The sequence below is a fragment of the Pelodiscus sinensis genome, chromosome 23 (assembly GCF_049634645.1).
Source record: "Pelodiscus sinensis isolate JC-2024 chromosome 23, ASM4963464v1, whole genome shotgun sequence".
Lineage (NCBI taxonomy): Eukaryota > Metazoa > Chordata > Testudines > Trionychidae > Pelodiscus > Pelodiscus sinensis.
In genome coordinates this window covers 12097187-12122577 of record NC_134733.1, presented here as the reverse complement: position 1 = coordinate 12122577, position 25391 = coordinate 12097187, and the positions used below count along the sequence as shown (strand labels likewise).

Sequence of the window (25391 nt, the reverse complement as noted above, 5' to 3'; positions counted from 1 at the left end):
TTAGGTGCTGACATTTCATAATTTATTTGGTACTACCTAGTGAATCTGGCTAGTGGGTAAACCAAGGTGCCCAGCACATCACCTTGTATCAGATGTTCTGATGTGCTGACACTCCAGTAGAAGCTGGCACTGAAAGAAGCTACTGTGGAGGCCGAGGGCGGGGAGGAGGAGGGGGAATCTATACCTTGCCTGAGGTTGAATATTTATCCTTTGGCTTTTGATATGCAGCCCTGGCCATGAACATTAAAGAGTTTCATCTTAAATTGCTTAGAATTAGTAAAATAGTTAATTGGGAGATGTAAAAATCCTTTTCACGTGAGGGAGACAGTTGACTGTACACCGTCATCAAAACACACATTTTCCACCATTCTTTGCCTGCTCTCAGACTGAAAACACCCAGCTCAACCCACTCCAGCCCAAAACAAGCAACAAGCTCATCAGAGTGCATGGTGCAAGAAAAGGCCTCCAACAATCAGAAAGAGAAAAGCTGCTCCTCCATACGTCTGGTTGTTCCATATGAAAGCAACTCACAAGGCAGATAACTGTAAGGCTTTTTCATTCCTGCCTTACAGTTATCTCGCAGCAGTGTGGAGATGGCCACAGCATGTAAGCTCGCAGGACCTTGGCCTCATATCAGAACACTGGGGCTGCGTCTAGACTGGCATGATTTTGTGCAAATACTTTTAACGGAAAAGTTTTCCCATTAAAAGTACTTGTGCAAGAAAGCATCTATACTGGCATGTGCCTTTGCACAACAGATTTGCTTTTGAGCAAAAGCATCCGTACCAGTGTACACGCTCTCTTGTGCAAGAAAGCTCCAATGGCCATTTTAGCCATCGGGCTTTCTTGCGCAAGAAATTAATGCTGCTGTCTACACTGGCCCTCTTGCACAAGAACACTTGCGCAAGAGGGCTTATCCCTGAGCGGGAGTGTCAGCGTATTTGCACAAGAACCACTCATTTTGTACATTACAAAATACTCGCAGCCAGTGTAGACAGGCAGCAGCAAGATTTTGTGCAAAATCGGCTGCTTTTGCGCAAAATCATGCCAATCTAGACGCAGCCTGGGGATATAAGCTAATGCAGAAATAGATCTCAGATACTCCAATATTTAGGCACCAAAGGGAGCTTAGAGGAGAAGTTAGAGCTGTTCCCCACCATGCGTGGAGTGCAGGGATTGATGTTTCTTCTTTTAACTCTTTGTCTCTTCAACATCTGTCAGTTTGTGTGTCAGCTACAGTGTGTGTGTGCAGCCTATGGATTAGATAGGGTATGTCTAGATTACATGCCTCTCCCGACAGAGGCATATAAAATAGGCTACCCAACATAGTCAATGAAGCAGGGATTTAAATATCCATGGCTTCATTAAAATAAAAATGGCCGCCGCGCTGTGCTGGCTCAGCTGATCGTCGGTGCGCGAGTCAAGACGCAGATTGGTCGACAAGGGAAGCCTTTGTCGACTGCTCCCTTATGCCTTGTGAAATGAGGTTTACAGGAGTGGTCGACAAAGTCTTCCCTTGTCGACCAATCCGCGTCTTGACTCGCGTGCTGTGTCGACGATCAACTGAGCTGGCACAGTGCGGTGGCCATTTTTATTTTAATGAAGTCTGGGATATTTAAATCCCTGCTTCATTGACTATGTCTGGTAGCCTATTTTACATGCCTCTGTCGGGAGAGGCATGTAATCTAGACGTACCCATAGAATCTGGGAGTCATAATGCCTGGCTCCAGAAGGCAGTGCTCTATAATGATTAGAGCGGGGGGGGGGGGGGGGGGGTCTGGGAGACTAGGTTCTGTTCCTGATTTTGCCATTAAAACTTACAAAATGATTGTGGAAAAATCAACCTTTGTGCACCTGTAAAAGATGGGATGATAATTTTGTCGCTTATTTAATCAATCTCTGTGTCAAGTGCTTTGAGGCCCACTCATGTTCAAGATTATATAATGAAGAGTTACGACAAATAAACTCACAGAAGTGAGAAGACAGATGGCCAGTTGGGGACGGAGAAGCACAAGTGGGCAATTTTTATAGCTATTTGGGCTTCCTTACCCCAAGTTGGCCAAGACAGGATCACAGGAACTAAAATATGTTATTGAAAGTGAATGCAGAAAAATTTCACTTCCATTTTTCCAAAATGGAATAGGGTCAAAAGCTAAACTCCTGATTCCCACTCTGTCCTTGCTGCTCCTCCTCCCTCCCAGAGCTGGAACACCACCAATCAGAATCAGCTGTTTGTGGCGTTCCAGTTTGGGGAAGGGAAGAGGAGGAACAGGGACAGAATGCGAATCAGGTGATTCTCAGCTCCTGTGAAAGTGCTGGGAGAGATGGAGAAAAGCAGGTTAAGTGTGGTGCTTTGGTGCCCCAGTGCACGAGGCACATAGGGGAGGGGGACAGCCAGCAGGTCCGCAGGCTGCAGGTGGAGCCCCAGCGGGCTGCAGGCTACTGTGGCCCACTGCAGTAGAGGGCCACTCGTGTGGCCCACCGACTGTTTGTGATTGCCCTTTCCTGATCTAGTGTATAGGGAGAATGGCTGTATCCTTATATTGAGAAGACAACCTGGAGAGCAAATATGCTGTCAGACAGTATAGCCCATGGCTTGGTTACAGGATGAACAGAGTGGGTTTACCTAGCCGGCCGCATTCTTCCCGTTTGGTGAAGTACTTGAAACCATTAGCTGCTCTTCGCTCTGCCTTCTCATGTTTCTTCACATGCCAGGGCAGTTTGGTGGTGATGTTGGTCACGAAATAGCAGCCAGGCCGAAGACAGTGGTAATGTCCTCGCATCCTGAATTCACAGTGCTGTAGAAGAACCAATGAGATAGGTTGTTTTAGACTTATCCAGCAACTGTGGTCTTAAGTTGCCCACTGAAGGTCACAGAGCTGTTAATGTTACAGGTGGGCAAGGCCTCCAGTTCACTGTCTATTCTTCAAGGGGCACAGGGTATTTGCTCCTCACCTTGCCAATCTAATTTCAAATCACAGGACATCCATCATTTCCCTTGGGAAATTATTCCACTATCTAACATGGAGCCTTCACTGATACTCAACCTTCATCTGTCTGTTTCATTTCATCTCCTACCCAGGCAATTTCCTTGCCTTACTTGGCGTTTACACTAGAAATAGGCCCCAAAATCAACACTTTTACACACGCTTGCTCTGAACAAATGCAAACTGCCTATATTTTGATCTGGAGCCAGTTCCCCAAATTCCAAGTCTCACAGCCTCTAGTTTATACCCTTCCAATAGCTCTGTGCATCAGAGACCAGATTCATACAGTGGTTCACATTAGGGATGAATTGACCCCAGTTTGTTTTCCTGTCTTTGCCACACTTTTACCTTTTCCTTTTCTCCTGCATCCTTTCCCACTCCTCCACAGCCCCTGCCTAGTCTACCTCTTTGGGCACTCTTCTTGGATTACTCTTACCTGGTTTGGACAGAGACACTGCAGCGAGTAATAAGCAAACTGGTCTCGCACATTCACCAGGTTGTTGTTGGGGTTGATGTGGTCCAGGCAGTGGGACTCTGCTTTGCCAGAGGTTTTACACACATACTTGCAGTTCCCAAAGAGACAATGGAAGTGGAACTTGTTGGCGTACTTGCAGTCCGTCGCCAGACAGGGGTCACTGGAACACAGCCAAAATCCAGACATCATCCTCATTTCCTCCCTTGCACCTTGGCTTCTTTCCCAATATTCACTAATTGAGGGGTAGCCCAAGCGCAGCCTGAGCCACACACACCTCAGAGAACTCCCATAGCTAGCCCTGACAGGCAGTGCACACTCTTGACAGGAGTGTATGAAGAGGGAGCATTGCATGCCAGGGCCTACAGCCTCTGTGACTCCCTTCAGATCAGGATAGGATCTGCTGACTCTCCCTTCCTATTCTGAACCTTCCTGTTAATGGATGAAGAGAGCTGTGATTAGCTCCATTTTTTGCACAAATTAGGTGAAACACTTGGGCGGCATATTGCAAACTGCCAGAGTAGCCCTTGGCAAAGCAAACTTAGAGCAACCTTGATTTATTTGATGACCTAAATGGCCTTGGTGCCTCTCCCAGGGCAGGCTGTATGGTGGCAGTTTGTGAAGTCTAAGGGTTGTCACAACCACCCCGCCTTCTGGATTACAGGGTGTAAATTGCAGTGCATGCTAGCTGGGTTGTTACTCCCCCAGGTGGTTGCTGCAGGCGCCAACTAAAAGGTACTTGTTTCAAGAGGACTATGTCACTGCTAATTAGGTACCTTTTAGATTGCACCTCCAGTGTCCACACGGGGGAGTTGCAGAACAGCACGTACATTCGTGTGGCAATTCATACCCCCGTAGTCTAAATTGTGAGGTCATATAGATATAACCTCAGGGGAATCTCTAGGCCTTACTATTTAAGGTGGCCAAATACTTTTCTTGGGCATTCATGTCACAGTCCCCAGTGCTACCTGCCCTGCTACAGGAATTTCCTGTAGTAAGGTTGCTTGAAAGAAGACATAAGTGGGTCAATTTATGACCCAGAGAGACATGGCCTACCAGCCTACGCACACGACGGAGAGCTAAAGTTCTAATCCCAGATGTGACCGAGACTCTTTCATTGGCCCTGGACAAGTCACTTGATCTCTCTGCCTCCTTTTCCCCATCTGTAAAATAGGAATAACACTTGCCTGCTTCCAAAGAATGTTATGAAGCTTCATGAATGATTGCAAAAGGCTTTGGAGCAGAAAGCTCTAACGAGGTACTAAGCGGTGTGGTATTGTTATTTTACAGCTACACTTAGGCAAACACTTAGCCCCTGAACTCCCAGCTAAATAACAGAAAGTAACACTGCAAATGGGAGCAAAGCACATCAGGAGATTCACTCCTCTTGTACAGCAGTCCAGCGTGGATGCTGGAGCAGGAAGGCAGGAAGTGATAGACATCTGATCCCTCTTCCTGGTTTGATCAGTGTCTCAGCCCTTTCTTTTTCCCCAGTTTATCATTTTTATTGACAAAAAGGAAGATGCACTGTCCAAGATACCGATTTGATGTTTTAACAAAAAGAGGCAGTAGGTGTACCGTTAATGTGGGCAGAGCCGAGAGCAACCCTGTATGTTTCCTTCTCTAGTGTCTATAGAAACCCATTCCTAGTTACATCAGTCTTTTGCTTTGAGCAAAACATAGCTGGAGGTGGCAAGTTTCACCTCGCTTCAAGTCAGAAATCACACACCAAATTTCTCCTAATTTTCACTATACATCACCCCAATTTTGCCCAAACTTGCTCCAATGTTGGCTAAATGTTGCCCAGACTAATTTAATCAAACACTGTCTGAATCTAACTTCAAAACAAATCCTGGAACCAGGCAACCAGGGTTCTTACAGAAGCATTTTGTAGTGCTCTGATCCATACCATTTGGTCTCCTTGACAAAGCAAAGCCCAATACCTTTGCTTTCACACCCCTGGAGGTACAGCAAAATGGAGAGAACACATCAGCAGGTTTACCCCCTACTGCCACTCTCTAAAAGAGATCCCGAATGTGTTCTAACATCCAGTTGGTTTTTTAAGTGCACAGGGAATCATTTGTTTGATTTTGGGATAGTTGCTTTCCTGCAAGATTAGGGATACGTGTGCACTGAGAGCAGCAAAAGGAAAGGAATACATCAATAAACCACCTCTCAGGCTATGTCTACACTGACAGCTTTGCTGGCAGTGCCTATGCAAATGAAGTGCAGATTAGCATACTGTCACGCTTCATTTGAATAATTTATTCAACCCCGTTTTGCACACAAAAAACCTGTGCACACTGCTTGTTTTTACGCAAAAACCCCTTGTGCAAAACCAGCTTGAATAAATTATGCAAATGAAGTGCAGCTATATGCTAATCTGCATTTCATTTGCATAGGCAATGCTGGCAAAGCTGACAGTGTAGACATAGCCTCAGTGGGTGTGTGTCTTACCAAGCCACCATGCAAAAGCCTCAGGTGAGCACAGAGTGGCTGACCATGCACCAAACTGAGGTGAAATGAGGAGGGAAAAGAAGGCGCAGGGAGGCTCCTGGGGCAAGCAATACAATCATCCCCTTCTTGTCCAAGGAACTCACTTCTCCTGGAACTGGAGGAATCCGGGTTTGACCTGAGGCTTGGCGTTCTCCAAAGAAGTTGTTGCCAAGGGTGATGTTGCCAGGTTAGGCACCAGTGTTGGGATCTGAGGCATCTGGGGTATGGTGGAAGCCAGCTGCTTCCAAGCTAGCAGCGTAGGGGCAGAGGGCACAGTCGCTGGGCTCGGAGTGGGCACATCCAGGGTGGGAGCACTTGCCATGGTGATGGAAGTAGTGGATGGTGATGATGGGGCCAGGGAAGTCTTGGTCTCAGCAGCACTTGGGAAGGGAGACTCAGGGTTTCCTTTCACAGCTCCACCCTCTGTTCGGAAGTGAAAACTGCAATGAGAAGAGACAACAGTTCACATCAGAGAGAGCAAGTGCACAAGGAGTCCTTGACTAAATGAAGCGGCAATTATGGAGAGGCTGGCTAAATGGTGACGAAGGGTCAGGGAAACATGGTAACAAGCTCAGAATACATGATGTGTACAAACCATTACCCAAATTTTGAGAGGTACAGAACAGCAGCTGAGTATCCCTAGCTCCTATTGACTTTAGGTATTCCCCAGGATCTGCTTACAAAGAGGGGCTAAGTCTACACTGGCACTTTACAGCACTGTAACTTTCTGGCTCAGGAGTGTGAAAACACACACTACTGGGGTGCAGCAAGTTACAGTTCTGTAAAGCACCAGTGTGAACCAGGCTACGGCACCAGGAGCCATGCTCCCAGTGCTGTTAACTCCTCTCCCCGTGCAGGTGATTTATATAGACTGCTGGGAGTGCTCTCTCCTAGCACTCATGCCGTGGCCACACTTTCAGTTTAAAGTACCATCGCAGTTGAGCTTTAAACTTTTAAATGTAGACAGAGCCAGGGAGAGGAATGACACAGCTGGCAAAGGGGCTGTAGTGTGGTGCAAAGGGCTAACGTTGAGGTGAGTCATACGGATCTAAAATCTTCCAGCCAGTGAGAACCATGAATCTGTGAAGGCATGGGAACTCCACGGCTTGGGACACTTGGATACAGACTGAAGAAAGCAATGGAAACTGCAACAGGAAACAATCCTTCCCTAGACAGAGCCAATGGCCTGCAGGTTTTTCCATCTGTTTGCTCTGAGTTTCCTTCCATTTAAAACTATTCAGACTTCCACAGTCATATGACCAAACCCTGAAGTCCTGGCTCAGTCCTTACTTGAGCAAATGTCCCATTGACTTCAGTAGGAAATGTTCTTGAGTAGGGACTGCAGGATGTGGGCCTTGGAAACTGGGGTAAAAAATATCTATTAGACTTTCTAGTCTCTACCTCCAGATACTACAGGTGGAGCATGGGTCCAATCCTTCCTTCTCTGTTTTCCTTGCAGGAAAAATGGGGCCAATGTCCTTTATGCAAGTCTCACATTGGAGTCAGCTGCAGTTCTGGGGGTGGTATAATTTTTAGGATCTGGTCCATATACAAGTACTTTTTGCCTGAGCCTTGCCCATCCACCGCTTTGCAAAGCACTTTGAGGATGACAGAAAGGGTATGAGCTGAATTGCCCATGCTGAGAGGGACGTTAGGGCTGGGCAGACTGAATCCTCAGCTCTAAGCACCCTGCCTAAATGCAGGGGCAATATTTAAAGCAAACAGGGATCTAGAAAGTAGTTATTCTCCTGCGTTGGGTAATAAAGGAAGAAGCTTTTTCAATGGGACTCTCAGAGACAAGTCAAAGACAACTACAGTGGTCACCAGTGTTCCCTCTAAACTGCGCTGCAGCACAGCTTCACAGATGATTAACCAGCCCTGCCCAGTCAGTCCCTCCATGCAGGGAGCCACGAGTCTCTGACTGGGCAGGGCTGATTAATCACGTGAAGCTGTGCTGCGACACTGGCGGGCTCAATTAAACATGCAGCATTTGCCACTCTGCAATGACTGCAGCATTACCAACACAACTCAAGGGAGGTGCTGGTGTAGTGACTGGTGGGTTTTTAACTGTGCTCCCATCCATCCTTTCCATGTTGATAATTCTTAGTGAGCATTTGTATGATGCTGGGAAGCTGTGCTCCTGGTGCATCTGGGCAGTTGAAGGGAAAACAGGACTGGCCAGTTCTCAGCCCTGCTGACACTGCAAAGCAGATGAGACACACGCTTCCTAAAGGCTGAACACAATGCCTGTGCACACTTATAGTGAGTCATTGAAAATTAAAGAGCATGCCCAGCTATTCTGCAGGCAAGTCAGCTGTATATGTTTAAAACAAGAATGTGAATGCTCCAACTGCTGCCCTATCTGCCAATATGCAAACCCATATTGCATATTGGGTTTACAGATTGCATAAAGGCAGTTACAGAATGAACCCCCCCAGGCCCAACCCAGCCTGCCTATACTGTGTAACCTGAGGTTATCCTCAGAGTGCATCTTTTGTTTCTTGATTCTCTACTTACTTGGCATGTTTGATGGCCCCATCCAGAGTGCTGAAGAGAGCACCACATTCCTCCACCACACAGTGAAAATGCACTTTATGGAGGAAGTCACAGTGGGCATCACAGAAATCCTTGGTACCAAACCTGGCCAAAGAATACAATAAATTACAAAGAGCCCCATGGTGGCAGCATCATTTGAAGGAGTTGTGAAGGAACAGACACTGCACATTAGTGTTATTTACTATTTGCATCTAAAATCTTCTTTTAACTTCCTGGATCCAAGGAGCTGGACAAGCCACAGCTCTGACATCACTGTGTGTATGGTTGTCTGTCTGTCTGTCTCTCAATTACAACAACCTGGCTTGTACCTCAATGTACAAACTGGGAGGTTTAACTCTCTCTTGTTGAAGTCAATGGTAAAACTAGCATTCACTTCAATAGGAGCAAGATGTGAAGTTGTCCTAAAACAAAAGTTGAAGAGTAGTAACTGTCTGAAGCATGCCAATCAAAGGGGATCCCCAACTCAAACTTATTGGGTTGATTCTCACAGCTAGTGACACTGGAAATGTCAAATAAAGAAGAAATGTCAGGATGGAGTATAAATCAAAGACTAACATGACAGGATGAAACTGAGAAGGAGTAACTCCTTGGCCAATGCCAATGGGACTTAAAAACTGGGAGGGTCCAAAGCCGCACCCTCTGACTTGGAGGGAATGTGAAGGGGTTGAATCTAGAGCCAAATGTCCTAGCTTTTCCACATCTCTACTTGAAACCACAGCATAACACATTTGAGGGTGATTATAAGTATTCATATGTCTGCTGTGTAACAAATAAGGCCCAACAGGCATCACCAGAAAGTCCCTAAATTACATAGGAAACAACTTTTTGATGCAGAAAGTGGAGGCGCCAACCTGAAGAGAAGCCATGCAGGAGCTGCCTTTTGCCCTCAGGATGGAACTAATCAAGAAAGGGAGAATAAGAGGGAAGCCCATTACCAGTGACTACAAGCTGCTTGGATTCACCATAGTGAAGAACGATAGCATCAGGTTATGAGATTTCAAGGAAGCAAATTCAAAAATTCCAGGGACGCGTAAGATGTAATACCAGGAAGACTGTAAACCTCCCTGGGTGGGGAAGGACTGTGGATTTGCGTAATTACGGTGTGACAGACTACAGTTCTTCTGAAGAGCAGGAAAACAAAAAGAAGCAGCAGCCTGTGTGGTCCCAGGTGGAACCTTAAAAAGTCTGAGGTTAAACAAAAGAAAGCTTGTACTTGGGAAAGGCAAATGGCAGGGGACTCCTGAATACATGGGGTCAGTTAAGGCTTGCAGGGAGAAGATAAGAGAGAGTGAGGCCCTGATAAGAGGAGCAATAATAGCACAAGTTAATGTAAACTAAAGGGGTTATTTTATCAGCGAGAAGATGTACCATACTTAGGGAGAAAATTGAGCCATTAAAAATGAGGATGATGGGTAATGTCTCAAAAATGGATGAGCTAGTCAAATGCCTTTTAAAATCTTCCTCTAACATGAAAAATAAAGACAAAGGCAGATAGTTAGGATGAAATGAAGATCTTACAGAAAAGCAAATACAGGAATGCTTAAAGAATCTAACTATGCACAAACCAGCCAGTCTGGATGATTTTCATCTGAGAACACACTGGGAATCAACACACAAACTTACTGGATTGGTGAGGTGCTGAAAACTAGCAAAAATAAATAGGGTGCCGATTCTTTAAGGAAAAAAACAGAGTGATCCTGGCAATTATTGTATCTCTAGTCTTAACATTCTTCCCAGTCAAATCGTGGAACAAATATTAAGAGGGGGGAGAAAATCATTAAACATTGAGAGGATAAAGGAATCAGGAGCAATACACAGCATGGGGATTATAAAGAATAAATCTTGCCAAACAAATTTAATTGCTTTTTTGATAGAATTATAAAATTAGCGGATGAAGGGCTGCAATATATTTGTACTTTAGTAAAGCATTTTGATACAGAGTCTCACATATGCTTAAAATTAATTCAAATTGGCTTGGATGTGAGCACTGCCACATGGACTGAAAACTGGCTGAAGGACCATAAACAAAGGGGTAATGACAAACGGCAGTGTATTGAGCAGGGAGGCTGTATCTCGTGAGGATGAGTCGGGTTAGGTCTGAGCTTATTTAACATCTTCATTAGTAATCTAGGAGAAAGTGTAAACAGTACATTAACAAATTCACAAATGATACTAAACGAAAGAGTTGGAAGCATCAGTGCCAAGAAAGAGAAATAATGCAAAGGGGCCTAGAGAGACTGGGGGGGAAAATCACGAATTGAGATTCATGTTTGGAAAAATGCAGCTAATACATTTGGGGCATGGGGGGAATATTCAATATGAGAGGAACCTCCTAGAAAGCAGTGTTGTGATGAGAAACCCAGAGAAACAGCGGCCAACAAATGCATGCAAAGTGAGATTTTGTACAAAAAAGGCAGCGCAGTTTGGGGCTGCATACATGGAAAAAGAAACTTTTCATCCCTGTGGCGCGATGGCCCCTGGAATAGTGGGTCCAGTCCTGGGCACCTGAGAGTTCAGAGAGAAGAAAAAAGCCCAAACCAAACCAAACCAAAGAAATCAGCAGGGGACTGGAGGAACTGATTTACAAAGTGAGATTAAAATAACAGTCTCTATAGCTTGGATAAATGATGATCCATTACTAGTCTCTGAATATCTGAAGGGGGTAAATTCTAAGTAAGAAGAGGAATTATCTATCCTGGTTCAAGGGGAATAATTACTGCAACAAAATTAAGAAAAGGAAAATTCAGGCAGCATATCAAGAAAAAAGTGGTAAAATAATCCTCCAAGAAGCATGGAGGTAACTACACTACTTGGCATAGTTAAAACTAGACTGAATAAAACACGAGCAAACAGACAATAGGGCTTGATCTTGCACTGGCAGAGGTAGACGGACTTCAAAGAGCTTTCCTATCTTCAATGTTTGTTTGCAATTCTATAAAATGTTCACAGGCACTTGTAGTCAAGCATGTTTCTGTTAGAGCACAAATCCATACATGTCTGGGCATATCCATGTGTGCTCAAATCATGTCAGTCTGGGCATGTATGTGCATGTGTCTCTGTGTGAGTCAGTTCTATGCCTGTTCCATTTTCCCTGAAAGCCTCCTTGTCTGCAAGAAACACAGTCCCTCAGAGCAAGAGCCAATAGTCTGCACAGTGCCCCCTGGACTCCCTGCTTTGTATCACTAGCTCACTCACAGAATGAGACAAGTGGCGCTAAACCCATAGCAAGTATTCTCAAGGCTACTGTGATCTTCACGTATTAGCTGTGCATGGTCTAACACGGGTTCACTGCTGAAGCATACAGCTACAGGATATCCTTAGGATTCACGGCCTAGTATACAGAGGAGGGTTTCTGAGTGAATGTGCATGCCATAGTATTCAAGCCACCTAGGAATATGTGCTGTTTGATGCCTCCCAAAGGATACTTATGGCCCAATCTTGCACCTCCTGCAAGATATTAAATACCTAATTCTCAGTCCACGGGAACAGAGAGCTTCAGTGCATTGCAGGGATAGTCAGGATCAGACTGGATCAAGGTCCTCAAATTCAAATATAATTGACTGTATTGAATCCAAGTGGGACTATAAACTGTCTTAAAACTTTCCACACAAGTTGGCCCTTTTGTGCAGGAAATAATTTCCCTCTCCGCTTTGCCTAATTTCTCACTTCCTTTACCTGCGCAGGTACATCTTCCAGGGTTCAGAGAGTTTCTCCTGAACAAGCGCCTTCACTGCTTTGCCCAGGTATTGCGTTGGCTCACCAGCTCCTGCCTGGTTGCCATCTCCTTCTGTTCTCAAGACTGGCAGGCTACCAAGGCTGGCATTGGACTGGCTCATCTGTGACAAGAACATGGACATACATTAGATGCAGGTCACTGGCCAATCTGGCTCCACTCAAAAGCATACCATGAAAAGCTGTTTTCAGGATTAGAAGGAAGATGAGGCAAGAGGTTTGCACAGGCTGCACACTACTCCAGAATAAATCAGTAACTCATCATGGCCCCATCTGAGGGTCTCAAAGCACTTAGAACTCATCAAATCCTCTCAGCCTGTGCATCAAGTGTGGAAGTGTTACTCCCATTTTACAGATGGGAAAATTGAGGCACAGGACGAATTGGGCCCTGATCCTGCACTGAGAACCAAGTGAATGGACCTGTGCCCAAAGGAAAACTCTTGACTCTGTCTGTCCAGTACAGAGTTAGAGCTTTGGTGACTTGAGCCCCACAGTCGCAGAGTCAGTAGCAGAAGCATAAATTAGAGTTCCCAACTATCCTGCTCTAACAACAGATCAGCAGTCTCTCCAATAAAATTATTGTAAGATATATTTATTTAAAAATACATAAAAACCCAGCTCCATTGTAGTCTAGGGGAAAGCACCTAATGATCTCAGTGAGGTTATGATTTCAGCCTCTGTGTTTAACATACAGACAGGATGTGGGGGAGTGGGGGTTGTTTGGGTGTGTATGCGTGTGCGTGCATGCATGCGTGTGTGTGCCAGCGTGTACAGACACTGACTGATTCCAGTACAGAGGGCTGGTTGGATCAGGCATAGGCGGTACAAAGAAAGAAAAAAAAAAGACATATAAGCTGAAAAACTGAAGTTACTTAATAGTGCTTAGCCAGCAAATGTTATCTCCTAATAATATATAATATCACAATTCAGTCCTGCTCATCTAGTCACATGAATAGCTTCAGTAAAGTCAGTGGAACTTCAGGCACAACTAAAGTGCAATATCGGGCTCCAGCTTTGCATTTAGAAACCACTTCCCATCTGCCCATCTCAAAACTCTTTATAAACATTCATTAACTAAGTCTGACAGCCTCCCTGAATAAACTGCATAACAACTGCCGTACAGTACAGGACCTGTGGCTATTCAGAAGCTCTGAACACCCCTAGAAGGTAAAGCTATGGCTGCTGCAATACATCTCTTAACTCGTCTTGCCCTATGTCTACACTGCAGCTGCAAGTGAACCTGCCAACTGAAGTAAGACAGACTTGCACTAATGTGGATGTTGTGGCTTTGGCAGTGGCTCAGGCTCTCAAACTGGGTCTGCACTCCGGGTGGACAGCCTCGGTCTGCCCTGGAGATGCAACATCCACACTGCTATTTTTAGTGCACTAACACAAGCCTCACTGGCATGAGTCTTGCTCCCAGTTGCAGTGTAGACATATCCTTTGAGGCAGGAAGTTGGAAATTCAGTTTGTCTTATGTTTTTGCAAACTTTGGAGCTCTCAGTTCCATTTCCTGGAAGGGCATTTTTAAAAGAGAAATTCACACAAAGAAAGAAAGAATTCCTCATAATGAGAGCGACATTACAGAACAAGACAAAGCGGGGGAGAGACACGCACACACTATCAGATGTGGCCTAGTCCTGTAACCCTTACTCTCATGAGTAGTTCCACTGAGGTTAATTGGTCAGATTTTCCTTTGCCTTGAGCTTTATACCACCATTTAACCCTGTGCATATTGTTTAATGATACAGTGTGATTCACTAGTGTTTTATGCCTACGCTACACTTATTTTGCCCAGGAATAAGACACCTGATTTGGGAAAGCATGTGAGCAAATGCTTAACTTTAAACGGGTACTTAAATCCCACTGATGTCAAATTAAGCTTTCCACAGCTAGGGCCTTAAAGATGACTCAAGATGCCAGGCAATGGAGCTTCTGACCCAATGGGACTACTCACAGAAGTAAGCGCTACAGATTCAGGACCACAGACTATGGGGAGGAAGGTATATATAGAGAGAGAGGAAGAGAGAGGAAATGAAAATACAAACAACAAAAGGGCAATTTGTTTAAATGAGAAATTAAGTGATAAAGGAACCAGTGAAAAACAAATGAAGGAAAAGGTAGGATGGTGGAGAAGAGCAACATATGGATGAAAACAAAAAATGGAGAGTCAAAGGCCAAGGAAAGATAAGAGGGAGGAGGAGGGAAAGCACTAGACAAAGTCACTTTGCCCTTTCTTGAGGGTTATATGGCCTTGCTGGATATAATGCCCAGAGCCAAGAGGATGGCAGTAGTTATGCCTCTAAAGCCTATCACACAGTAGGATATTAAACCGTGGCTCGGAGGCTGCCCTGATCACTAATGCAGTTGTATACAGTAGCAAAATTAATCTCGCTATAGTAAAATTTATCATGTGGAAGGGAAAAATATATTTGAGATGATGTATAATTTAAGGAAGAAAAAAAAAGAAAGAAAAAGAAACCGTGCATTATTTAAAGTAAATATTCCAGAGTGTGGTAGAGCGGGCTCAGTTGGACACCATTACTCATGCCAGAAAGGCAGAAATTGATGATTTTTGCTCAAAACTTGTAATTTCATCGTCTTCTCCTTCTGTTTTCTTTTACGAAAACAAACGACTCACCCGCCATAAAAACATGTTTTAAAGTAAATAAATAAAATAGCAGTTTAACTGGAAAGAAAGAGAGCGAGAAGTTGCCAGGTTCTGGAAATCAAATTTTTAAAAAATTCTTTCAAGCCCTCCTCCGTCTAGAAAGGATAAAAAAAAGGTGTCAGGGCTGCAATATATTTCTTCAGCCAGTTCATTAAATTAATTCGTAAGCAGGGGCTCTGAAATTATGCCCGATGACAAATGGTCTCAAAATTTAAATGGTACAAACTCATCTTATTAGAGGCAAAACATTAAAAAACAAACGCATCTCCCCCCACCCCTTGCCATTGCGGCTTTAATTTCTTTTGGTGGGGGGAATGAAAGGCGTTTGATGGATGGCTCTTACCTTATTCATAAGCGAGGATAAAAGAGATGAATTTGCTGAGACTGTGTGGCCATTTGATTCATTACTGGAACACATAAACCAATAGGGTTTAGTTAAGACGTGCACAGAGACTGTGAGCACTGAGATTAATTCTTCTCCCTTCAAATTGTGTCTCCCCCCCGCAACAAACACTTCCCACCTGCTGCATCTGGAGGAAGAGATGACGCTCATTCTCCCTCAAGCAGGTCAAGGGGATACAGGGGAAGAGGGTCTCAAGCTTCCAGAGCAAAGCTGGATCTTTTGGCCATTCAGTATTCTAAGTTTACACCTCCAATGTCCAGCCCAGCTCCCTCTTCATCAACTGACACCTAACTCATTTCTCACCCCCTCCCTGATTTACTCTTTCTCCTGCCCCAGGCTAGGCAGGACCGTTAAAACACACATGCCACAGAACGCTCAGGGGTCCTGTAACAAAGCCGCAGGGTGACTGTGAACTGAGAGAGGCACTCTCTATAATACAGGCATTTCCAAAAAAAAAAAAAAATCTAGGGTACTTGGGTGCGATGCCTGAGACAGATACACAAGGGCAACCCAGGTATTTTATAATCATTAGCAAGACCTTGCTGATTACAACTGGGACTTAAGCCTGGCTAAACTTAGTATGGAGAGGAAACTATAGGTGTTGCAGGCTGCTCTGGTTTAGCCAGCCCTTCCTCCTCACCAAGGTCATTCATTCCACAGTGCTGTCCTTCTTGGAAAATGGCCCCAAAGCACCAGTACTAAGCACTATTGGATAGGTGCTTCACAAGTCCCAGAATGCACCAACATGGCCATCAAAAACTGTAGGGCTGAAGGATGTGCTGAACATCTGCAAGGATGAGAGTGACAACCAGCCTTTTCATGCTGCTGACGTTTCTCCTACAGTTTCCTTGATTAGACCACAATCCACTGAAGTCAATGGAAATACTTTCCCACGTGTCAGCTGGCCCTGGATCCGGCCCTTAATGAAGACACATTTTAGTTTTCAATCAAATGTATGGTGATGGTGGTTTCAAAAACACTATACCGTGGGAAGAAGGTTGGCGAGAGACCTCTTAGCACTTTAACTTAGGGGAGGATGTGTTAGAAATTACAGGGGCTTTCAATCCATAAACAGGCCCCCAAGTCGTCAATGGGAGTTTATGAACCCAAAGAATGCCTTAGACCACAGACATCTTATAATGCCATGGGAGGTTGAAGGAGCTGTCCAGGGCACACTAAAGCTTTTCACCTCACAATTTAACAGATTTTTCTGACTCAGCACAAATTAGCAGCCACAGGTTAAACAAGCTAGATGAAACCGTTCTCTCTTGTGTTACTGGATGTGAGAACAGCCTTTGAGAACCGCAGTGGATGGAGCTAAGTCTCCCAGCCTCTCTGTCTCACCCATGATCTTTCACGCTCAGGTCCAGGCTGTGTTCTTGCAAGGACTCCTGGCTCGCTGTGGATGAGGACACCGCACTCTCCACGGGTTCCTGCTTTGCTTGAGCTGGATTGAACCTGCCAGGAGCGATTAGTTGCCCATTGCCTGTGGGAGACAGAGAAGAAAGAGAAACATGAAAAATACACGAATTAATGGCTGAAAGAGGCAATGGAGGCAAATACATGAATTAAGCCACCATCACCACATAATGGGAGAGAAGAAAAAAAACTAAGTGGGGGGAAGGGAAGCACCCGGGTTGCTGGTCAGCGTTTATTGCTGGGATGACTTGATGGGTTCTGACGTCCACTCCAGCATGGAAATTCTTCAAGTGATAATTATTGCAAAATTATGTCAAAGTTGTCCAGGCTATGGGCCCTTTAAAGGAGAAGGGCGGAAGGAGCATGGGGGAGACCTGATTCTCTGCACAAACTGTCATAACTAATTTGCGGGGCTGCCTCTTAAGCGTTTATTAAAGACTCTGTTAATGCTGAGGCAATGTGGCAGCTTTCGACTGCTAGTCAAGCCCCCTTTCCAGTCCCCAATCTCGCTGTTGCCTTAGCGACCGCGCCGGCCTTCCACTGAGCATGCCCAGAAGGAACATCTGCTGTGTCAGGTCTATTGAAGCTGACAGCCAATCAGATTGGTTCAAACTGCGTGACCTCTCTCCCATCAAGTTGTCCCAATGAACGGGGGAAATATATACATATTGAGAAAAATATGATATATATATTTTTAAATGAAGGGAATGAGGAAAAAAGGAGGCTGGAAAAAGAAAAATGGTGAGAAAGAAGAAAGTGAGAAAAAATGAAGTAGAAAAAAAAGAAGAGAAAAAAGAAAAGGGGAAAAAAGTTGCTGACAGGAACATGTCCACTGAGTTTTTTCTGCAATCCCCAAGTGACTAAAATATTAATTTACCCTCAGGCACTACAGCTGACAGTGAGCTGTTTCACAGACAGCAAATGGCATTTTATTAAAAAATAAAGGAAAATAGTTCCCTCAATGACCTTTCTGTGTTTTTGGAAAGAATTTTTTGAATAATAAGGGGGAAATATTTCAAAGTTTTCCCTCACTTTTAATCAGATTACTTCACTCTTATCTCTTCATTCAGAAAGGACTCTTGTTTGAGAAGGGGGGGAGGAGTAGGCAGAGGTGACACACCCGGACCCATTCAGTTTGCCTCAGGTCTCAGACAGTGGAAAAGGTTTTCAATGCCCTGAAGGGAGAGAGGAATTGTGGGGAAAGCAACTGATATCCTGGGGGCTTCAGGCCAGCTCCTACTTGTGGTGATATCAGTGTAAATCCAAAGGTACTTGATTGTTTTCAGTTGGGTTACTCTGGATTTACAGCGGTGTCACGAAGAGCAGTCTGGCCCTGTTAATCAGAAGAGGCCTGAGATGTTCTAGTTGAAAGGGATGACTATAAATAAACTAGAATTATAAATTAATTATAAATTAACTGTTTACTTGAGTTCTAGAGTGCAACAAAGAAAGGTTTCATTAGTCCCAGTGGGGGGATCCTTTCTGCCATGGATCCATGCTGCTACTTGCAGACTGTCCAGTGATTATGTGTGGATAGGCTGGGAGGGAAGGAAAAAAACTGCCTTGCAGACCCAGGAAGGTAAAATGTCCTATGTGAGAACCAACACATTGGTTCCTAAGGTCAACCAGATGCTTCAATGGGAGAAGCTCATCCCCCTCCCCCAAACCAAGGAGAGAAAAAGAAAAAGGAAGATGAGAGGATAGTTAGAATGAGCCATAGTGAGAAGAGAATGCTGTACATCTCAAAGGAGCACACCTGCTGGCACAGGTCCAGAGCGATCACTGTTGTTTGATCGCTGTTGTTTGTCCTGTAATTACTGCAGCAGAGGTGCAAGGTGAGGGGGAGAAAGTCATTCAATACAGCACAGCTTAACAGAGAAAACCTACAACTCTCATGCTTGCCTGAAGAGCCATTAAATATAGAACCATCTCTGATTCCATTTCCCCTCTGCCTTTCACTGGCTTCACAGAACTTCCCCCTTTTCCAGGCCAGCCCTGTCTTCCCTGGAATGCAGCCTTCTTTCTCATGCAGAATGCCACCAGTTGCAGCCCCCTTGACTCTTAAGGGATCATCTACAGCAACAAACCAAGCAATGAAGGGTCCTTGCTGCTGCACTTTTCCCTAGGCCAGGTCCAGTTCCTCTCCTAATACGCCTCATCCCTGCCCTGTTTTCCTGAGGAGCAGAAGTTCAACCTCACCAGATGATTTTGATGAAGTAAAAAAGATTCTGATCAGGGATGCATGTTAGCAAAGTCTCTGGGGGGGCATGGCTGATGCTCGGGATACCAATCAAATGGCAGAGACAGGGCTTGGTGTTCACCCACCTGAGGTCCAACAGGAGCAGCTGCGAGGGCAGGGAACAAAGAGGGAAGTGAGTCTGAGGAGTAAAAGGGTGATGAGCAGTAGGAGCGACACTGATGACTCCACTCAGTATACAAGAAACAGAAGGGAGTGGGAAGGGAGCTCCATGTTGGGCTGTGGGAATCAGCTTGGTCTGTCTCCCCCTACACTCCCATGGGATGGAGGGAAGGACAAGGCTGCTGTCAGACCCAGTGCTCAGATCCTCAAGATGGACAATGGGAAGCATAACTCAGGGATGCTCTATAACCCCAGGACTCCAGTGAGTTCTTTATCCATTTCCATTTTGAATAAAATGCCCCTCACTTTCCAGCCCACAATTAGATGGGGAGGGAGGTATCACAGAGGAGAACACTTTTCCTCCAGGACTGAGAGGAGCCTGACTCTGTGTGGGAAGCAGCTTCCTCTCTCTCATCTATGTGGAGTGATTCAGGTTCCACCGACCACCCCTCCTGCATCCCAACACTGCGCCTTAGCACCCAACACTTTCACTGAATATGGCTAAAATGCTTCTCCCAGCAATGATCTTGTACAACCTGCCTAATGCCAGCGGCTGACCCATTGAATTGGCCCATTCTTTCCAAATAAGTCATCTCCAATTCTCCCACCTTTACCCAGCTCCAGTGTGATGGGAGACTGTAGGACTCACCTGCTTCGAGCGCCATGGATGGCTTGAGGGCTGCTGCTGCCAGCCTGGCCATCATGGGGGAGATCAGTCCTTTGCTGGCGGAGATCCTCTCCATAATGGATGCTGCTGGACCAGGAGAAGAGGTGGCTGTCAGCTCACTGGACCCTGAGACGGCTTGGGAGGGGGAATTGGCAGCAGTAGAGGATGTTGGGTTGGTGCTGGAGGAACCAGCTGTCATTAGATTGGCTGAGCTGGTGGGATGTGGCGTGGAGACCCGGCTGGGGATGATGGGGAAGTAGGAGCCCGCTGTTCCGGGAAGTGCTGAGTTGGAGAGCGCCAGGGCCAAAGGTATATTGCTGGGGAGGGCCTGGGAGAGCAGGCCAGAGATCTTGGTGGCCGGTGGCATGCTGTTGGTGGGCTTGCTGGCCTGAGAGGAGGCAAGCTCAGCAGCGGAAGAAGGTGCAGTTGGGACGATCAGGGAGACGGAAGACTGCTGACTGGTAGGGGAGGCACTCAGGCTGGAGTTCTTAGAGCTCATGGCGGAGAAGTCAATGAGGTCATCGTTGCTGGACTCCTCCTGCTCATTATCCTTTGCTCCCAGGAGGGAGGCGGGGATGCCCAAGCCCCCCGAGCTGCGGATGTGCCGGCGCTCATGCTTGCGCTTGTGGGAGGTCATCTGGCTGGTGGAGGTAAAGGTGAAGCCACAGCCTGCCCGGATACAGTGGAAGTGGTTGGTGGCTTTGCTGTAGACGCAGCCCTCATACTTGCACTCCTCATACTTGTAAAACTTCTTGAAGCCATCCTTGGCGTAGGCGTCATCCTTGATGTGGTAGCTCTTGTGCTTCTCGATGTCACACTTGTTCTTGAAAGTGAATGTACAACCGGGTCGCCTACAAGGGCACAGAAGAGGGTGGGAGGCTGTATGAGTTGGGAGCACCAAGGCGCTGCCACATCACTTGCTGCCTCCCTGGGATGTGGTTTGGGGCCAGTATAAAGTACTGACCCCTGGTAGGAAGAGGCCTCTTGGCCCCTCTTAGCGTTGACTTTGGAAGCTAGGAAGGATTTCCAGTCTAGGGAAGCAAGGATGCTACCAAGTATGAGAACTGGGATAATGTCCCCACTCTGAAGACTAGCCAGTATAATAGAGGCAGGGATCTAGCCCTGCTCACAAGCTATCCCAAAGAGAACACATGCTCAAGGCAGACTGAGGGTCATTCCTAGACACATACACAGGCCCTAACTGTGCATTGATTTTTTTCCCAGATGACTTAGGTATTCAAGGGAGTCATTGGAAGGGCACTCACGTAAATGAAAGCAGAGTTTGGCCTTAAACTAGGAGGACTGGGTGGTTGGTCCCTAGAGAGAACTCCATAAGAACAGCTATACTGAGTCAGACCAAAGGTATGTCTAGCTCAGTGTCCTGTCTTCCAACAGTGGCCAATGTCAGACGTCCCAGAGGGAATGAACAGAACAGGGAATCATCAAGTGATTCTAACTCTGTTGCCCATTTCCAGCTTCTGGCAGACAGAGGTTAGGGACACCATTCCTACCCATTCTGGCTAGTAGCCACTGATGGCTTGCACTGTGAAGTGCAAGTGCCATTAATAGCATAATAACAGCACCCCTCAATGATGACCTTTCGAGCAAAGCTAGTGTATTCTCTTTCCTGAGAGATTTCTGTCATAGATTTCTTAATGGGAATACTTGCCATGATTCATCAGGGAGCTATCAGGGTTTCTTCTCCCACAAGAACACTCTCCAGTTTATACCCACTCTGGTGTTTATGTTGTTTCAGGAAGATCCCTGGGAAGTCCACATCTAGAGGCCTTTCTGGTAGGTTACCCCACTGGGTATAGTCCCGAGATTACAGCTTTTCAAGAGGAGGCCAGCAGATGTGTGTCAATAAGGCAGCATTTTTGCCCTCCCCCACCCTCTCACCTGCAGTGGAAGTGAGTGGTTTTCTGCCCATAGAACTGACAGTCCACAGTGCCACAGTCTTCTGTGGCTCGGAACCGCTGGAACCCATCGTTGATGAGCTGCGTGTTCTTCTTGTGGAAGTTTTCATGGGTCATCACATCAGAGGTGCTGGTATAGACCTTGTTACAGCCCACCTGTGTGGGACCAAGGGAAAGAGATATCAAGCCATCCCAGGAGCAGCCTATTGCTTTATTATCCATCCCAGCAGTAATAAATGCACAAGCAACGCAGAGATATTTTAATTGTATTTCTGCACTTCCCCTCAGTACTGAGTCACCACTTTGAGTCTCTGGGGACAAAACAATTAGAACAGAAGGAGACAGAGGATTGGAGGAGATGTGTAGAGATTAAGGCTACTATTCAGGCTACTGAATTGGAGAGAGTTGGGGCTTCTACTCCAGCCTTTTACCTACTTGTGGAGCACTGATGAGACTGGTGGATACTCATCTATTCATTTTCTCTCTTGGAGATGGGGCGATGTGGAGGAAGCTGGACACAGATCTAGAGTCTGTTTTACTTTAACTAGCCACAGACCCAAGTGGAAATCCCAGTCATCTTGTCACTGGGAACTGGTGGCTCTCACGCCCCAACATCAGTACTGGGTCCTGCCGCGAGGGCAGGGGACTGAACTCGATGACCTCTCGAGGTCCCTTCCAGTTCTAGTGTTCTATGATCATTTACTCAATAATTTTAACCTTGTGCAGTGAGTAGGAATGGTGTGATGAGAACGGAATGCTGAAAACCAGCCTCCTCTGGGCAAAGCGGGCAGCTTGGCCATATTGAGTAAAAAACCAGTGGAATCTGAAAACGCCATCACCCCTGCTGAGTTGCCAACAGCGGGTTTTATTTTTTCCCTTTCTTCTTTTGCACAGTGTGTGCCAACGCCTGCACCATCTCAGAAGTGAAGAGAACGAAAACACCACCTCTCGGTTCAGCCCAGGTTGATTCAAACAGGCAATAACAAATACTCAGGGCAGGGGGCGGGGAGAAGGATCTCCAGCTATTTCCAATATAAAAGAGACTCTCTCTCCACACTGACACCTTGAAAAAAAACAGACCCTGTGCGGCATTAAAAAAAAGAATTAAACAAAAACCTCCTTAGGAATAATTTGCAATGTGGCTCTTGGTATTAAAGCCTAAAAAAATGTCAGTTCGTATAAACAACTAACTGAATTTTATCCACACCAATTATGGACATAAAGAGAAAAAAACCCACGAGGCGGACGGCACAAATCCTGCCATTTAAGCAATATTCATTTTAATTGCAAGTTTATGTTCTGACACCTTTCCTGTAAGTCACTGCTTACATGGTCATTGACTTTCTGGAAGGGAGTGGTCACAGGGCTAAATTACCCTTATATAGAAGCCTAGAAAGGGGTCTTTATTAAACCTCAGAGCGGCTGCAGACTGAAAAATCTTGATTGTCCTTTAAAAATTAAATATCTCCTATCCTAGGTTGCTCAGCAAGAAACTGAGCAAGGAAAATACAGAAGAAATAGCACAAAAATGTCCCTAACAGAGATACAAATGAAACCCCAGTTTCAGCAAAACACTAAGCACATGCTTAAAACATGACCCTATTCAGAAGAACACTTTAGTACCTGCCTAATATTAAGCTTATGCTTAAGTCCCATTGATTTGAAAAAGCTGACAACTTAAATAAATACTTAAGTCCATCCCTATTAAAAACACATGCCCAATGCTTTATTTGAAGACCCACTGACTTTGCTGAGACTTAAGCACGTGCTTAAATACTTTGCTGAATTGGGGCCTTATGACTGTAGAATAGTCCAGGAAGTGGGATCTGGGATTTTAGAGTAGTAAGACCTTGCGAGCGCGTCTGATTATTTTCGGTGGGATTAAAAGTTCCATTGCACATTGGTGTAGCAATATTTTAGGTGCTGACTCAAAATGCAGTGTGTGTCCCTACCTCTACCCTTCTTCAGAGCAGATCCCACTTTAAGAGATGGATAAAGTAACCAGTGTCCTGACTGCCTCTGGGCTAGACAACACCAACGAGTTCAAACTTCTGTGTGGCAATGCCAATTCCTGTTACTCCATGGTCAAAACATCATTTGCTTAACCTCATTCCCTCCCTGCACTGCAGTTGTAATGCCCAATAACTCTTAGAACTTCTCCTCTAGAAATGCTGGTGAGGAAGGCAGAGTTGAGGTTTGCTTCAAACTGAGTACCATTAATATTTAATTGTCCTAGCAGCTGGCTACAAAGGAACTAACTCCAGTGCTAACGGACAGATGTTGTGCAGAGAGAAGCCTTATGATCCAAGGAGGCTATAGCAGGTCAGATGGTCTGTTTGGGCAAGGCAGTGGCACTCTAAAGAGACTTCACTGCTTATCCCTCTACCAGTCCCACAGAGAGGGTATTATCTGTGTAGATAAGTCAGGCACAGAACAGAGGAAAAGCCGTGAACGCCACCCTGCCAACCCAAAAACAGAGCATTGCCCTTCATAGTTCAGATCGGGACCATGCTTGGCAGGAGAATGTCCATGCAAACTGGGTATAGAAGGGATTGAAGCAGGAGGAGATACATTTAAGCTAGCTGGAAGTTCTCCCTTAAAACAGTTTGCTGCAGGGGAGGTGCCTGTCCCCCCACCCAAAGGAAAATGTTTGGTGCCAGGATTTCACACTCCTTTAGGTTTGCAACAAAAAGGGAATGGCTCAGGCCTACTGGCTCTGGGTTCCTCATTCTCCCTAGAGCCCTGTCATCTTTCCTCCAGCCATGTTGCTGCCTTCTCCCCAGACCAGCTGTGTTACCTGCATGCAGTGGTAGTGTGTGCTTTTCCCATTCAGGTGACAGCCATGGTAGTACACGCTGCAGTCATCCAAGGGGCTGAAGCGCATAAAGCCGTGCTGGAGGGAATTATCACGTTTCTTGTGCATGTTGTAATGCCGAATCACATCCTGTTTACTAGTGAATCTCTGGAGGGACAGAGAAAGCGAGACACACACGTGAAAGGAATGGTGGAGGCAAGTATTCCAGAGTAATTTCCTCTATAAACCCCTCAACTGTGGACTCACAGTCGCAGTTCAGCCATACAATGCATTTGAGACCCCATGAGGCACTGGTTAGATTAAAGGAGAAGTCTTATGTTGTTGTTAAAGGAACAATATATGCAAACCAAAACGGTTTCTGTAACGATAAGCCAGGAGTGAAAGATACAATAGTGCCACATCCAAGAAGGGCTCTGTGCAATCTTGGAAGTGATTCTTCTGACAGGATTTTAGATGCTGCTCTCTGAAGAGCCATGGTAGCTGGAAAGGAAACCAGTGAACTATCCCTGCTATAAATGAGTAATTCCAGCTTTCAGATAGCTCATGCTTGGAGTTTGCAAGACACTGGCTACCAAATCCATGTCAAAAGGAAGATGCTCTGCTTTCCTTTAGTGCCCTCCCTCTCGAGCTGTCCAAGTGCTCTACAAACAACACTAAATTTTAGCATCATAACCCCCCTGGGACATAGGCTGGTTTTGTGAGGAAAATCAACTTTATGGGGAAACTGGAGGCACAGAGATGGAAAATGACTTGCCCATGGTCACACAGAAAGTCAGCGGCAGAGCTGAGAACTGACCCTAACTCTCCCTGTTGTATGCCAGAACCAACAGACAATCCCCTTCATCCCTGCCTGCTTGAACTAAGTGTCCTATTCTCAGGGCAGACAAAGTGGTTTTAA

General features: G+C 45.7%; 1 protein-coding gene across 9 annotated transcripts in view; it reads right to left on the bottom strand.

The window, feature by feature from the left end:
* Positions 1-25391, bottom strand: part of CASZ1 (castor zinc finger 1) — a 272945-nt gene that overhangs the window by 15290 nt on the left and 232264 nt on the right. For 8 of the 9 annotated variants that reach the window (XM_075906425.1, XM_075906429.1, XM_075906426.1 and 5 more), the window contains 10 exons: positions 24476-24640; positions 21662-21834; positions 19745-20613; positions 16662-16803; positions 15258-15321; positions 12187-12347; positions 8473-8595; positions 6060-6395; positions 3424-3622; positions 2627-2798 (listed from right to left, as the gene is read on the bottom strand). In XM_075906425.1, the coding sequence (XP_075762540.1) occupies positions 2627-2798; positions 3424-3622; positions 6060-6395; positions 8473-8595; positions 12187-12347; positions 15258-15321; positions 16662-16803; positions 19745-20613; positions 21662-21834; positions 24476-24640 (2404 nt within the window). The remainder of the gene's footprint in view (positions 1-2626; positions 2799-3423; positions 3623-6059; positions 6396-8472; positions 8596-12186; positions 12348-15257; positions 15322-16661; positions 16804-19744; positions 20614-21661; positions 21835-24475; positions 24641-25391) is intronic. The other variant, XM_075906431.1, reaches the window with a different exon arrangement.